The sequence below is a fragment of the Drosophila grimshawi genome, unplaced genomic scaffold (genome assembly GCF_018153295.1).
Source record: "Drosophila grimshawi isolate 15287-2541.00 unplaced genomic scaffold, ASM1815329v1 contig_1377, whole genome shotgun sequence".
NCBI classification, from domain to species: domain Eukaryota; kingdom Metazoa; phylum Arthropoda; class Insecta; order Diptera; family Drosophilidae; genus Drosophila; species Drosophila grimshawi.
This window is the reverse complement of record NW_025062900.1, coordinates 11193162-11209984: the sequence shown is the minus strand read 5'-3', so window position 1 is coordinate 11209984 and position 16823 is coordinate 11193162. Positions and strand designations below refer to the sequence as shown.

General features: G+C 39.2%; 1 protein-coding gene across 1 annotated transcript in view; it reads right to left on the bottom strand.

Annotated features, from left to right (window-relative positions):
- Positions 1 to 16823, bottom strand: part of LOC6562014 — a 58409-nt gene that overhangs the window by 34171 nt on the left and 7415 nt on the right. The window contains exons 2-7 of the mRNA XM_032735984.2: positions 16042 to 16193; positions 14975 to 16005; positions 13040 to 13138; positions 12553 to 12679; positions 12367 to 12463; positions 2617 to 2749 (exon numbers count right to left, since the gene is read on the bottom strand). Of these exons, the coding sequence (XP_032591875.1) occupies positions 2617 to 2749; positions 12367 to 12463; positions 12553 to 12679; positions 13040 to 13138; positions 14975 to 16005; positions 16042 to 16193 (1639 nt within the window). The remainder of the gene's footprint in view (positions 1 to 2616; positions 2750 to 12366; positions 12464 to 12552; positions 12680 to 13039; positions 13139 to 14974; positions 16006 to 16041; positions 16194 to 16823) is intronic.

Genomic DNA, 16823 nt, shown 5'->3' with positions numbered 1-16823 from the left:
GTTCTCAATCTCTCTCTCTCTCTCTCTCTCTCCCTCTCTCTCTCACTCACGCAATTGCTCAACGTAAATGTAAGTTTACACATTTCGAAGGTATAAATTGAAAACTGCGAATGAAAAGCATTCACACATCTACAACTATAAAATGCAAAGTACCAGAATGCTGGCAACTGACATAACTGCCAAAAAATGGGTGGACAGCTTCAGGAAAAATAAAAAAAAAACGAATCTTAATCTTTTTGCCATTTATTGTGTATATGCAACGCGAGTGCAGCACTCAAATGTATCTGTGTCCGTTTGTATCTTAGCAGGAGCAGGCATGAATCTAAAGAAATGATATTGCCACACAGTAGAAGACAGGAATACAAAGGACACACATGGATTGAGACTGGTGACTAACAGACTGACTGAGTGACTGACTGACTGACTGACTGACGTGGCATGTCAATCGTCGAGTTGTGTTTCGGTTCGTTAGCTGTGCATTTTTACAATCACTTTGGCAGCTCAACATCTGACTGTATGGAAGTGGGCGTGACCACGTCCCCTGCTCGCTCAATGGTCACTTTTATTTACACGACATGTGAGCGCACTACAATTTGAAACTGAGTGAATTTATTTCGAGTACTTTCAAATAAAATGTGGGGTTTTATTTTATGCAACAGCAGCTGCCAACATTCACGTGCCCCGGCTCTTTATCAAAAAAACGTCAGGGGTTGTGAGAGGGTTAGGTTAAATTTTTGGTAAAGTGTGTTAGTTGGAGTTTAAATATGTGCTTGATCCTTTGATTTGAATATGTTCACGGTGCATGAGATTGGTAAAACTGAGTAAATAATGGAATCGTTCAGTTAGTCTCGTTTTGAGTCCATATTTGCTGACAGTTGATTAAACGATGGCTTTGAGTACGCATCGTATTTAATTGCTTTATATTTATTAACTTACTGATTTTATGATATGTAAAAGAAATAATACAAACTAGCTCAGCAAATTTACTCACCAATCACCGTTTGGCTGCAGGAATTTAAAGAAGTTTACCAACTCAATTGAGAAGAGCTTAGCTTGGCTATATTTTCTCGTTGCCAAAGCTCACACAATTTGGCAGTTTGTTTGCCACTCACAGTGAGTCCAGTGTGGAGCTCTGCACGAAGTTGGGCAATTAAATAAGAAAAGTGCATGCATGTCATCTGCAGAGAGTTGACTGAATTTTTGCTAAACCCATGCTGATCTCTCTTCAGCTCCAAATTTCATTCCTATTTTGATTGCTTAGTTGTGGAAATGGTTCGCATTTTTGTTGCAACAACAGCAGAAGCATGACTCAATCCTTAGCCTCTGACAGCAGTTATTCCTGTGTTTGGATAATAAATATTGTCGGTTCTTATCAGAATTTAGCAGTATGCTGCAAGCATTTTTCGTTGCATGCTTTTCCGTTCGCTTATTTGTAGCAATGTTGCAACTGCAATGTTTTTCCTGCGCTTGATTTTATGGCCATATGATTTATTCACATTTCCATTAACTGCTGAATAAATGTTACGACGCGAAATACCGGAAGCGATTTCTTGTTTGTTTCGCCGCCGGCTTTTCTATTAGAGCGGCAACAAAAGCGAAAATAAAAAAACAATAACAAGGCACACTAAGAGATTGCCAGTCATATGGCAACAAATCAAAATGCAAAACGGAAAGCAGAAAAAGACAGAAGTGAAAATAATAAAATACTCAAATGCTGGCCGGGAAAGCTCGAAAATAAGTCAAAACTTGCAATTCCACTTGCAGTTCTCCAGACTGTTACAGCATCAGTTGCGACCCCTTGTGGCAGGTGCTTTCCCAATCTATCTCACCCCCCCCCACCAGCTGCTGCTACCCGCTGTTAACTAGGTGAGTGCAAAATATCAAAGGAAATGGCGCAAAAATATGGCACGCGGTAAGCAGCCAACTCAAGTGCAGGTCTGAGAGCACTGCTGCAAATGTAACAACTGTTAGCGAGTCCCCCTTTCTCTCTTTGAATACCCTTGCAGAGGGTGCCATCAGCTTGTGAAATGCGTGAGGAGACATCTCTCAGTCTGCATGATTATTATAAAATATGTATATTCATGCTGCACAAGCAATTGGAGTCCATATGAACTTTTGGTACTACTAGTGAATAAATCATATTCCAAAATATTTAAACCAAGTTACAATTCTGCTTGCATATTTTCAATAATTTTAAATCGGCTACGTAAAATTTTTGCTATAGAAAAAATCACTTGAAAATTGCGTTAGGAAAGGAAAACACCGTCAAAGCTAAGCGAAACTGACGCATTTTTGTCAAATGCCTGCAAGCGTATTTAATCTTCGGCAACTTGATAGACAACACTTAGTTTTGTTTTTTCTTAATATTTTTTTATGTTACTATTACTTTTTTTTTGGCTGCTTTGCTTTTACATTTGGCTGCCAGCCAAGATACTTCTGAACAAGTCGCGAAAAGTTTCCAGCATTGCAACCAATTGAATGCGTGGGCTACGAGAATGTTTCGAATTCCAGCAGATTCACAGCAACTAAACTTTTGGGAATGTTCGGGCCTATGAGGCGTATGTGTGATGTTTTTTCCTGGTATTTTTGTGGAGGATGAGGAGGATGAGTACTTACCCTGAGCCGACGTGCAGGTAGTTAATTGCGGCGAATATCGATCGGTTAGTCTTTTGATCACATCAATTTGCTCCAGTGTCAGCTGCACAGCATCCCGATGTTGCGCCTCACAGGGAACATAGGCTGCCCAGAACTGCAAGAGGAAGAGGCAGAAATATATCATATATATTGTATTTATCACATAAAAGTTAACCAGTATAATACAAGTTAGGATGCTCTGGTCAAATGAGTTTTACTAGAAGTTATTCTTTACTCAAGATACATATCTACATATCAAAGCGTGTCAGACCATGACAGATATGCTATTTCTTTGAAAAATCGTATTTTCTAACTGAGAAATTCTCATTCCCGAATTTGCCAATAAGCTGCAAATTAAGATTACGAAACAGGTTCAATACTTCGAAAATGCGCCATAAATGGTTCCATTAAATACCAATTATTTTAATGTTAACAAACACTCATTCCATTATAGTTATTTACCACCAATTTGACTCCAAACTTTACAGTTGCCAATTTGAATATATCTGGATATTCTCTTAACCAGCTGAAAAGTCGCAGTCACACAGATATTCATACTCAAATACACATGGAAAAACACATTGCAGTAGTTATCTCGTTTATTGTCGCATTTCATTATTTCCCTTAAAATGCCATGCAGGTGATAGAGGAAGGGAGCAGAGGGGTTGTCGCAGAGCAGCATCCAACGAACTAATGACATGTGGCAGCAACACCAACACCAACAACAATGGCAACACAATTTCCAAATACCTTATGTAAACGCTCGCTCGTACAATCGTAATGAATGTTGCCTCTACCCATAACTTTGCATATGACTCTGCCACTGGTTGTTCCTCTACCACTGCCCCAACTGGGTGCCACTGAACTGCACCTTTGCACACTGTTGCAATGGATGTACAATTAACCTGAATTGAGGCAATGCTCATGTTTTGACCACCTGATAAGCTGAGACAACGAGTATGGCCCCGGAACTGAGGAAAAATAATCAGAGGTGCCAAAAATGGTAGGAGTCCATACCGAATGCCGAGCTCAGAACAAGAGGAAATTCTCAAATTGAGACTAGCAATTACCCTGTAGCTGAAAGTTCCATTGAGTTATTATATAACATTTAATTTGATTTACGTGTGTGCACTCATTTTGAACTATTCATATTTTGGATACTATATTTGACCATACACTTTTGGGAACTATTTTTTTTTCAATTTAAAATTACACATCAACCAGTCTATTTGTGATGAATTAAATAATTATTTTGTTTGTTATGTTCCCTAGCTTTTTCAATTATTCATGCATGCTACAGTCGTTTAATTCTTCAAGAATATGCATTTAAATAAGTATATCCCTTTGGGTTACGAGTTATAGCAACTAACTGAAAATCAACACTGGGAAATTGTTCGGGGCTCTGGCTAAAACATGTGGGAGTCGTTGGCTGGACAGGTGGATAAACTTTGCTGCTGTGCAAAATGGAATTTACCTTTGCCATTATTGTTCCTGCTGCATAGGGGGCAGTATGTAAGCCGGGAGGCTTGGCTGGCATTGTGCAAATTTGCTGGTTGTACAATTAAAATTGCACAAATGTGAAGCACTTGGTTGACCCAGGTTCCCAAATCTAATTGTAAAAGGGCGAGCTCAACACCTCCCCAACCCCCCATCGGTTACTATCTCCCCCTTTCTCCCTTTCTGTCTCTATTTTTTCTCTCTCTTTACCTATGTATATGGTCAACTTCTGTTGAATTGTTTTTCGACCACAGAACTTGTTTAGACTTGTTTATTGAAAAGTTGTACATCTGAAATGCCAACCTGGTAAACGTAAATTTCTCTATGAACGATATATCCTAAGTGAATGCACTTTATTATCATCATTATAGTTATCATCAGCATCATCAACAGCATCGTAATCATCATGTAATTGCTCCTGCTGACGCCTTGGGGAACTGCAAATGAATATTTTCTAGTGTTGTGCTGTTGTTGTTGTTTTGCTTTTAATTTAGTGCCCCTGGAACAATTTTTCGGGACTACGTGCTCAAAGGACTCACTGAGTTTTAGGTTCCGGAATTCTGGCATTCGTCCAGCACAGCCTTACGAATTTATATTAAAAATTATTTATTGCATTTTATGTTTTGCTCCTAGTTCTAGTCCTCTTTTCTCCAACATTTTTGTTATTTTTTTCATTCCGCTATTGTTGGTGTTTTTGTTGTTTCGAGTTGTGTGCCGAACAAAAAGCCAAAACTTTTTAATTGTTCTTCCAGTTGGTGTTGTTGCTGTGTGTTTGGAACTGTTTTTTGCACTTTGCACGCTTTCTTTTCGATGGCAACACGTACATGCTTTTACTTTCCCTAATGATATAACGTGATCTAATGGTGCAAATGCGTTTTACCGTTTCCTCGGAGAACGAGTATTTATATGCTACTACAATGGAATTTGTTAGCCAAGCTTAAGTGTAATTAGCAAACGTCTTGAAAATTATATTAGTTGGAAAAGTTCCTTAAACGATGAAGTTGTGATTAGCAAGCCCTTACATTAATCACAAAAAAGAGTTAAGAATAAACTTTAACAAAGTAGAAAGCAAAGCCAAAAACAGACTAGAAAAAAGAAGACATAACAAATGAAAACATTTTATTAATCAATTAGATTGTTTAAAATATGATGAATAATCTTTGTTTTTGTTATTTAAGCGTCAAAGGATCATACTTTAACAATTATCTTATCTAGGATCATACTTTAACAATTATCTTATCTATTGACATTACGAAACTTTTCTAGAGTTTTTTTTAAAGAAATTTAAATTATAATTGGAATTTATAGTTGTAAATTTTGTTTTGATTTAGCTGTAATTTGTCAGCAAGCATTTCATAACATGTTTTCCTAAATGCTTTTCTCTTTAAGCCAGTAAATTGTTATCTATTTTTAGATTTCTTTTTAATTCAGCTACTTGTCTACATTTTTTTTTAGACTAATTGAGTCAACATTTATCGATTGCCAGCCACAGTGCACAAATTTGCAAAACCTTTCAAAGCACTTCCATTTGAATGGAAGTAAATGTTTTGCTTTTTCTTTTTTTTTTACAGCTTTGCTGTGCTTTGAAAATTGCGCTGAAGATAAGAAGAAATGCCGTCATTTGCACTTGAGGGCAGACAACACGACAAAATTGTGTGGGACAGTTTGAGAGGGACACTTAAACTCTTTTATTTTTTGCTCAGGTCTTTACAATTTAATAGTCTTTGTGAACGTTATTATGACGCGTACTTTACATGTATTTCGCGTGCGTCCCTTTTTATAATGCTTTCTTCTGCTTGGTTGTTTAATTTTTATCAGTTTGTGTTCCACGTAAATCCGCTTAAAGCATTTGTGTGTAGGTATTAAAAGTGAGGCGTGAGGTGTGAGGCGTGAGGCGTGGTGTGTGTTTTTCGCGTGAGGCTTTCGTCGCTCCATTGAAACCGCAGGTAGGCAACAGGTAACGTGGCGTATGCGCAATGCTTAGCTGCTTAGAGTTGGGTGTGTGCATGTTTGTTGTGGTCTGTGTGTGTGTGTGTGCACTCAGCGAAAAACGGCGATGTAAATGCAACTACAACTCGTATAGAAGTCTGTACTGTACTTTCAGTTTGTTTTTAAATATTTTGAGGTAAGTAATAATTAGTCCTGACAAATGTCAGCACAATCAAATCAAATCAAAGCTAGCATTTTTGCATAAAATATAATTTTTAAAAATTTATTTGCTTTTATCCTGATTTGAGTTTGACTTGAGTTGAGTACAAATTGCACTAAGTTTTTTGGAGTGTGTATGGGTGTTTTATGTCTGCTTTTGTCATACGCTGCCGACAGCTGGCAGCAATTTGGTAGATGCTACCTTTTGCGAAATATTTCGCTTATGCAGCCCAAGTTGATTGGACTCACCTGTTGCCCAGTTGGGCCACATATTAAAGGGGTGGTGGTTGGCGCGTGGGTGTTTTGTGTATTTGCTTTTAGACCATGCTTAAAGTGTGCTTAAGCATGGCACTTTGCTATTAGTAGCAGCAGCAGGAGCACCAGCAGCAGCATCAGCGAGAAAGTCACCACCTGCACCTGCATACACGAAAGTGTCTCCAACGTCTCAATGGCGACGCTCTCCCGGAAAGTGCTTGTGGCTCCATATCAGAGCATCAACATCCGCACGAGCGCCATCATTGTCATCATCATCAGCAGCAGCAGTAGCAGCACATCAGCAGCATTGTTGGGCTCCAAGCATATTAATATTTAAAGTTGTTTGGCGCTGGCAGCGACAGGACAGCAAACAAGGACGACGCTCCCCAAGGACAGCATTCTGGCTTCAAGTTAATTGTGAATGCTTTAGGAAACGCCATTGTTGTTGTTGTGTGCGCGTGATTTGTTGTGAATGGGTTGTGTATGCGTCTGTGTGTGTATGTGTGTGTGTGTGTGTGCTTGTTGTGTCTTGTGGTTGTGGCAAACTGCGTCGTTGGCATTTATTAAACGCTTCTACACATAAAAGCAGATGTGTTTTTTGTGGTCGAAATGGCAAACAGAGATAAATTTATCACAAATACAAATTGTGTTTGAAATGCCCCCAAATAAATACTTGATACAATTTAAACATATTCGATAACTGTATTTATATATATATATGCATATATATATATATATATATATATATATATATATATCTCTTTACAATTCCAAGTCGTGCTGCATTCTAACTTGTTTCTTTATTAAATTCTCTTAGCTACATTTTGGCTTGATAAATGAAGTATATACGAGTATCTTTGAGCTGTGGAGCAAGGAAACTACCGAAGCACTTTACAAATATCGAATTATTTAAATGAAATTCGATTTCAATTGAAAGCAACCAACAAATAATTTCCTTCAAAGAAGTCCCAAATTATTTTATGCCAAATTGGGAAGCACTTAGATGCACTTCTTGCCAAACACAGTTGTTATTTGTGTATTTGTGTGTGATATAATTTAAGGATGAGCTCAGTGCTTAAACACATCTAAGAACACCTAAAGAAAATCTTCTACAGCTTAGGCCACATAAAACCTGGTGAGCAATGGCATAACAAAAAAAAAAAAAAACAAAAAAAAAAACAAGTGCTTTTGACCACAAAGCCTTGGCTGCATCCGCTTTGTGTGTTGTTTTGTGTTGTGTCTGAAACCCAACATTAAATACTTTTTAAAAGTAAATACAAATTTTGGGCCAACGGCCAACAAGATAAGCGCTGTCCAATTGCCCCAGCTTTGCCAGTTAGCAACCAGACAACCTACACTCTTCAAAATTATGCAATTATATATAATTCTTGGTTTTAAGAAAACTTGAAGAAAATAATAGTGATTCTCAGAGTATTTTTTATCTAGGAAATAAGAACAATCCATTTTTGCAATTCGCAGAAAGTATTTTTTGCATATCAGATAAATCTACCCAGTTGTTTGAAGCGCCTGGTTTTTGGAAGTGAGTAATGCAAACTGTAACTAAGATTCTCGATTTTCGAATCAACGACATAACTCATTTTTCAGAGTGTAACAACTTAGCAACCAACCACCAACAAGGACCAACGACCACTTTTCAAATCCCTTCGCTACATAAATGCTGAATGCGGCAACGTTCTGTGCTCGTGTTGTTCTGGCACAGATTACAACATGAAATAGCGGCGGCAGAGGCGGCACAGCTCGTTGCGGGTACTTCCGGTTGCGTCTGGATGGGCAGGGATCAGGGAGCACGAGTCTAAACTGGAGAGCGAGGCATCGTGGCAGCGTCCACAATGTGTACGTTTCCTATTAGGCTGCAGTGCTGCAGAGCCAAAACGAGGAGCAGCAACAGCAACAGCAACAGCAGCAGCAGCAGCAACCAGAATGCAGTCAGCCATACAGGCGGACAACCGTAACATGACGTTTCCGTGTCCGTGTCCGTGTTCGTGTTCATGTCTTGGTAAAGACGATGCCACTGACTGGTTACAGCAGCTGCTGCGCCAACTTTTCGTCTGTCTGCTGTTTTTTTTTTTTCACTCAACATTGTTGTTATTATAGCCGCTACCTGCGCAACTATGTTTTGTTGCTTTTCTACAGCAGCAACATTTTAATTTTTTTTTTTTCGCAACTCCTGGTAGCTCTTTAGGCGTGACTGCAGTTGCTGCAGCTGATCCCGATCCTTGCTTGACTACTACTGCTGTTGCTGCCTCCTTGACTTTAAGCGCTCCCTGTTCGCTTTTGAATTGGTTATGGCCTAAACGTGATTTTCGGCATGTCTACTAAAGATTTGCACCAGAGCAGTTTTTTTCTGTTTAACTTTTTGCGACTGCTCGCTACACGTTTGGCATTTTGGGGAACAATTGTTGAAACATGTTGTCATCCAGTTAGTTAGTTGCCAGTTGTTAAGCCATTGTTTTTGTTTTTGCCACTGTTTCTGTTGTTATTGAGTTTAGTTTACCGTCACGAATTGAGTGCGAAATGTTGCAGCTAGTTAAGCGCTTTACGGCTTTTGAGTACTTTGCATTTCACACGCATTTAACGCAAACAAATGAAATTTGGAGCACCATGAAAGTTACACAAAAAAATGCAACTTAATGGACACCAAGTGAAATTTAGAGTAGTAGCAAAATGACCCAAATAAGTAGAATTAATGGTCAGTAAAAAACCATAATGTAAAATATATTATACTTATTATTCAACCAGTTAATTTTGGCAGTTAATTTTGTACAGATGACGTTGCAACAGTTTGTTAATGTTGCGAAAAACTAAGCTAGCTGGACGTGTTTCGTTGGCAAATGAAAAGTTCAAGGAATCTGCGAGCAGAGCATAAATGAATGGTAAACAAATATTTGAAGCAGGAAATCACTTCCATATTTCAAGTTACAACGCTTGCACCCACTGCATTCCATTAACCACGACGATTTCTCACGTGCCAGCCGCTAAAAATGCACTGGCAATAAAAGTGGAAGCAAGTCAACATGCGAACCACATTTTAAGTGAGGCTTTCAACAAGTCTAACGATAATTAACTTTGCCAAGGATCGTCTGGCATGCCGACGATTGTTGCAATCTTAACATTTCGCCAGGCGATTTTATGGTTCTTTCTAGCCCATAAATAAAATGTTGTAACGCATTTTTAGTTTGGTTTGTCGCACACATATAACAGGTAACTGCCAACAGGCAATGTGTAATTGCAGTTTGCGCTGCAAAATTACAAAACTTGCAAGCGGCATTAAGCGCGAAATTACCACAAACTGAAGTAAGTTAAAAAGCGAAAAATTTCAGTTGCTGTCCACAGAGATATCCTATATATAAATGTAAATATAAATATAACGCTGCTGTTCCAATAATTCTGAAACTATATTATTTCTATATTTAAATATAAATTATTTTTATCAATAGTCAAGCTTAATAAATGATGAGTCAAAGAGCCAACATTAATACAACAGTTAAATGCTTAACTGCATGCTGGCTTTGTATATACAATTTGGTAACAACCCTTTTTGATGCTTTGAGTTATAGGGCATAATTATGCTGCACTCAATTTAATTACGTTGGAAAACGGCAAATAGCGCAAATAGCGCGAGTTTGACTCGTTGCCAGCCCATGGAAGGAAGGAATCGTTCAGTGGCTTTTATGGGGCCACAAGTCGATGCTTATTATAACTTAACAGTTTCATGCTGCTTCGTGCCTCCTGCCTCGCGCCACGTCCCGAAAATGTTTTAGTTAACTGCCCTGAGGCATCATCATTGCCATACTTATGGGCATGCTCAACTTGTGCCTCTCCCCAGGCTGGGCGGAAGACACAATGTGGGGGCAACGTTGTGAAAGTTTCTACATTTTCATATTCGATGCTCGATGTTCGATGTTCGCAGAAATTTGCGAATATTGAAGGAATTCTTGACTGTTGGTATGGTGGCTAATTGAAATTGTTGTTCATGGTGGCATTGGCGGTAAATGTTGCCAAAGGCATCAGCGGCTTCAGGTCTCGCTTTGCATTTTCAAAATGCATACACTCTCTCTCCACTTAATGCGGGGTGTGTGCAAATTATTGTGCAAGTGGTGTGTTAATTGATGTCAAGTGTGAGCACTGAAAGTGAGTGCAAATGTTAATGCTGCTTGCATAGAGGAATTCAGGTGCACTGCTTCTCATTTCATGCAGGGAAAACCCCTACGGAAATGAGTTGCTGCAGGCAATAAAGAATATTAAATGCCTGTTCAAATTTCATGGGGCACATTTAAGAAGTTCTCTTTCAAATATTTATTGCAGTCTCTTGCGTTAATTATTAATAGGTACTTTATAGTTTACCTAACTAGTTGGTGTTGCACCAACAAGGTAATAATAAATTCTTCTATGGAACACTTTGAGATTAAAATTGAAATGAAATTGTTCATAAGAAAATCCATGTATGAGGAAAATCATATATAATGTATTTAAATTTATATTTATATGTGTATTATGAAACTTGTATTTATATTTGCATGTTGAACAAAAATATATTGGATCAAAAATACTGAAGAAATATTTGTTCGTAAAGCGAGCGCTTTCTATATAATTCTGACATCCAAATATTGCTATAAATAATTGAATAAAAGTGCATCAAAAAAACTAACGTTTCAGTCAAATTAAATATATTTTCTAAGCGACGCTTTTTTGTGCATAATTCAGATAAGCCAAACCTAAAAAGAAAGCAAAATTATCAGAAGGCCAATAACTGCACACTTGAAACACAAGAAGTCTTATAGCTCCCGGCTTAATATTAAGTGCTGATAAGCTATTAAAAAAGACACTTAAGTTAAGAGCAAGGAATCAATAATGACCAATTAGCAGCAACGTTTAAAACAGAGAGAGAGAGAGAGAGAGAGAGAAAGAGAGAGAATATGAAAGCTTTGTGTTGAGTGTTGCATGGCAAAAATAATTAAAGCATCAGTGGCAACAGCATAAAGCATACGAAAATTAGGTGGGCGAATAAGAAGTAGGAGAAAATTGAGCCGACTTCAAGGCAGAAACGCGCCTTCAGGTAGCTATATGAGGCTTCATTAGTAAAGTGGAGGGGGCATAATTAATTTTTATATTTTTTTGCCTTTGCCTAGCTGAAACTAAAGCTGCCCAGCAGTTGGCTGTGGCTGTACGATGAGCAAAAGCAGCCGAGGCACAAAGGTTGGCAAGTCAAGGCATCAACCACTAGCAGCACTTGGAGAATGGCAAAAGAGAATGAATTTTCAAATGACTTCAATACGATTAGCGGATACACTTTGCTTTCATATTCTCAAGATAGTTGAATTATAAGAATAACCAATGTGACAAACTGACTTTTTATGCCAAAATCAAAAAATGTTAATGAATTTCATTTTAATTTAGTTAAATAAGTAAATGACATTTTCTCCACAAAGGAAAGTTTAATGGTTTTAGATCTGCTCAGCTATTTCTCTTCTTGAGTTTCACTACTGAAAATCAAAAGAATGCGTTTCAAAGCAAATTTTATAATTGACCATAATTGGTTTTTCATTCAAGAGACAATACTTGTATTAACGCCTGACTGATAAATACAATTTTGTTTCGAATTTCGGGTTATTTCGGCCATATTTTTTGAGAAATATATAAATAACTAAAAAAATGTAAAGAAACTTTTTAAAATACTTTCTTTAATACAAGTTTAAGATCATATTTGTATTGCACATATTCTGAAATGTAACCCGTCCAATTATCACTTAATCTAAGATGCCAGTAACCAAGATTATGAATCCAGGCCGGTGGGTGGACACTCTTACTTACCTGTGCTGAAATGCGACCCTTCTTCAGCCGCGTGAGATCCGTGTGGCTCCAATGACTGCGAGCCCAGGGCGCCACGTTGCGCAAATCCTCATCAAAGCTGGGGTCAAAGACAAGGAGAAAGAAAAAGTGAGTGGAAAAAATTAAGCCGAACGTATTAAAAATTAATTGCAATTGCATTGGACTCACTTGAAGTCGTTGAGTTTGTTATGCAGGAACTTGCGTATATTCCAGGGTAAGTCGTTATGCCCATCGATTAAAGGCACTTGATCCAAAAGCTGCACGGCAACGCGTAGGCGCTCCTCAAAAGGTGCACCTAAGTAGAGACAAGGAGCCATTAAACCTAGTTAGCAGCATCTACTAAACTAACTTATACACCTTAACACATTATCGACACTCAGGGACTCGGTGCCGAGAGACATTTTGAGCTTTGGATACGTGTCGTATGCGTTATGGTAATTGATTTATTGTCTGCGACCTGCAGTTCTCAGATACACTGGAGAAAAAATATACACCAACAACTAGTCAAAGGTTCCCAGGAACAAAATTTCCTGCTTAATGGCATTTGATTCTGTATATTGTTCTTTTGAAAATACTTTTCTTACGAATGAAAAGCACTCATGAAAGGTATAAATAATGAAAATACATATGTAGTAGTTTGTCTGAGTGTACTCACTTGCAGCAACACGTAGCGCCAGGGGCACAGCTACACTGGCAGCGCCAATTATCAAGAGTATCGAGCTGACTGCCAGCCAATGCTTGGCCGCATCAAATCCTGCACCGAGTAACGTATACGCAGCATGAGCCGGAGCAGCAATTGCAGGCAGGCAGCAGCAGCAACAATGGCATCAGCATTCATGATGACCAGGGACATCGATTGTTGTTAAATGATGTTGATGTTGTTATTGTTGTTATACCAAGTCGTTTGTAGTGCAGCCCGACCACCAGTAGAAGCAGGAGCAGTAATACAGCAGGACGACGTCGTCATTGTTGGTTGTTGTGCGTTGCATTTTGTGTGTGTGTGTGCAAATTGCCGTGACAGTGCCATTGATTACACCAACAACGAGAAGTTGTTGTTCGAGTAAAATGTTGTTGGTATTTCCATCATTATGCAAGCAGCAGAGCAGTTGAAACGGTAATAAGGAAATATGGTTAGTTAAATGTTGAAAATTGTGTTGCTTAGCTGGATTCTACTTTCTAAATACAAGCAATTTCGTGTTAGCTCAGCAATCAGTTAACGTGTATATATAAATGGCAGATAAAAGGCATTCAAAGTGCTTAGAGTTGACTCATTAACTGTATTTGTAGTGAACTCAAAACACTTGAAGGCTGCATGTCAGTGTGATGTCAAATAAATTGGAGTACAGTGAATAAATTATGTCAAGAAATAAATAACGAATTGAAGCAAGTTGAGAATATTTATTTCAATATATATTATACTGGTCGAAATTGAGTTAATAATACATTAAGAAATCATGATCTTCCTTGAAGTTTGTTCAACCTTTGTTGCCTCTTTCTATCCTCTTTACTAACCAACTCAAATCACTCAAAAGCTGCACTTATCTCAGAATGAATGGATGCAAATGAATAGATATGAAATTCAACTGTGAATCTCATTAGACGATTTGATTACGCTGCAAAGATACTCGTATCAATTGCATGCTGTTAATTTTAATTGCCAAGCAAATTTGATTATGCCACTTGAGCGTTTGATAAGGCAACTGCAACTGCAGAAGCATCAAAAGCTATATAAATAAGTCAGCGGGGACTTAAATGTAGCTTCTGTTTAAGCGTATAAAGCATTCCACTTGATTATAGTGCTCGCTTTTGGCTTATTTTGGATTTGCGACTGACACCAATTCTCTCTGCGATGTTCTCTATTTGCAAAAGTGAATTACCGATGGACGAGTTGCAAATGGAAGCCATGTGCGTCACAAAAGGGATTTTTGTGAGCAAGAATGGGAAGAGTGTGGGGTACGTGAAGGTTGCAGGGCATCAACGATTTGCATATATTAAACGTGAGAGGACACCACGCCAGTTACGCAGTTTTTTTAAAGGTCGCTAACGAACTGCAATTGCCCAAGAGGAGGGATGTGGCCTGAATTTCTCGGTGCCATTTGAACTGATGTGCCGCTGATGAGGATGACGGCGGCGAAGATAGAGTCACGCGGGCATTGGACACGCTTAACATTAAGCGGCCATGTTACATGGGGCGCAATCAAATTGCTAACGACCAAATAGAATTGTGTGCCACCGAAGGGGGTTGAAAGTAGGTGCAGCAGCAGCAGCAGCAACAGGAATGGGTGCTCTGCCCAGCACAATGGCAGGTAAGTGGAAACCAGGGCTGCATCGACAAACTGAACAAACGAAATTTATCAGGAACTGGACAAATTTGACAAATTGCCTGATTTCAAGCAATCAATAATTTTCTATTGGTTGTTAAAGGATGATAACTTGAGGATGTCTCCATAATATCTTACAAACTGACTCGGCTAGTGATGCTGCTGGTAAAATTGTAAAGTCTTCTATAAAAGTAAGTACAAATTATATATATCTTTTTAAGCGCATTCGCTCATCATGCTTATTTGTCGTCCCTTTTGGTTGTACTTACGAAAGGAATTGGTGCCCGAACTGGATGAGCCGCGACTGGGGCACTGTCGATGCTTCCATGGCATGATGCTGGTAACGCTCGAGTGCAGCTGATGATGTTTCTGTGGCGTGGCCGGAATGCCGCCGCCAGATGCCAGTGAGTGTGGCACATCGTGTGCATGATAATGATGCGAATGTGGATGTGAATGTGGATGCTGATGTGGATGCACATGTGGATGCGAATGCGGAAGCGAATGTGAATGCAACTGGGACTGTGAGTGTGTGTGTGAGTGTGGCAATGTTTGGGACTCGCGCTCCTTGAGCATATTGCTGCTGTTGGCGCTGTCGAAGGAGTTCATCGTGAAACTGGATGACGCCAGCACCGATGATGGTTGCATTTTCTGATACGGCACCCGGCAACCACCGTCAATATCCACCAAATTACTAAAGCTGCGACGAGTCCAGTCCATGCTGCTAGTGTGAAATATCTGCGCAGGCTGAGACAATTGTTTTGTGTCCTGCCGCGGCTGTTGTTGCTGTGGCTGTTGTAATGGTTGCTGTTGCAGGCTGAAATTGAGCAGCGATTGGGAGAAGCAGCGACAGCGCTGCTGTTGAAAGTGCGCCAATTGCTGCTGCTGATGCTGCTTCTGTAGGTAGCGACTATAATGCGCCAAATGTCGTGCATAATCGCCGCTGGGCCCAATTGTATTATATTTGCTGGGTGCACCAATGGTTGCTGCTGCTGTCGAGGGTGTTGCGGCTGCAACAATTGCTGCCGATGTTGGCACAAAACACAAGCTCGGATCTGATTTTTGTGTGTGCGGTGTAAAAATGTTGTCCGCCTCGTGGGCGGCAAAGGGCGGGGCGGGCTTATGCTGCTTGTGGGCGTGGCTATTGTGACTGTTGCTATTGCTGCTAGTGCTGCTGCTGTTGTTGTTGTTGTTGGCGCACTTGAGCAATGTCGCAGCGCATTCATCGAGTGCTGTTTTGGTGCAGTCTTCCAGCAGATCGCTGCTGCACAATTGGGCCATACCCAAAACCAGATTGTTGTTGCTCTTATTGCTGACAGTCATGGGCAACTGCTGCTGCTGTTTTTGCTGCTGTTGTTGCTGCTGTTGTTGCTGCAGCTGTTGCTGTTGCAACAGTCGCAGACTGCGCATGCTACCGTTTCGCTTGAGGGCCGGCGGCGGCGGCACTGGCGGTATTATATCCACATCCGACAAGCTGGGCGTGTCACTCTGCTACAAGTAGAAGAAGAAGAAGAAGAACGAGAAGTTGAAGTAAATTGATAACTTGCATCGGTTGCAATAAGAGGAAATTGTATTATGACAATCGAAATGTGCAGCTTCCGGTGAGTCGAGACCAGAAAACAGACCACATGGCAAAAGTTTGGAAAATGCATTAGCCCGAATTTAAGATAAAACTGCAGTCAATATATATGTATCTTAAATAATATTTCATTAAAAATGATTATGTTCTGGTTATACGACTTTGATGTTAATTAAACTCCCAATTATGTTATACAAAACTTATAAAAAGCTGGCAGTAAGTATAAACTCTTTTAAAATTTTAAAAATTATTCAGTAAACAAATGGTTTAAAATTCCACTGCAAGCTTCACTCAATGTGAAAATGCTTTTATGTTAATTGTAGCCCCAGAGAGTAAATTTTACGGAATATTCTATATTAAAAAAGAACCCTTAACGTGTTTATTTTGTGTAATAATTATGCAACCCGGACCTCGAGGCAAGTACCTAGATACCTGTTTAAAATAAAATGAAATGAAAAATTAATTTGCAGACTTTTGCATTTTTCTTGGAATTATTATTCCACAAATAAACAATATTTGTTCGGTAAAAGAATTTTTTGCAT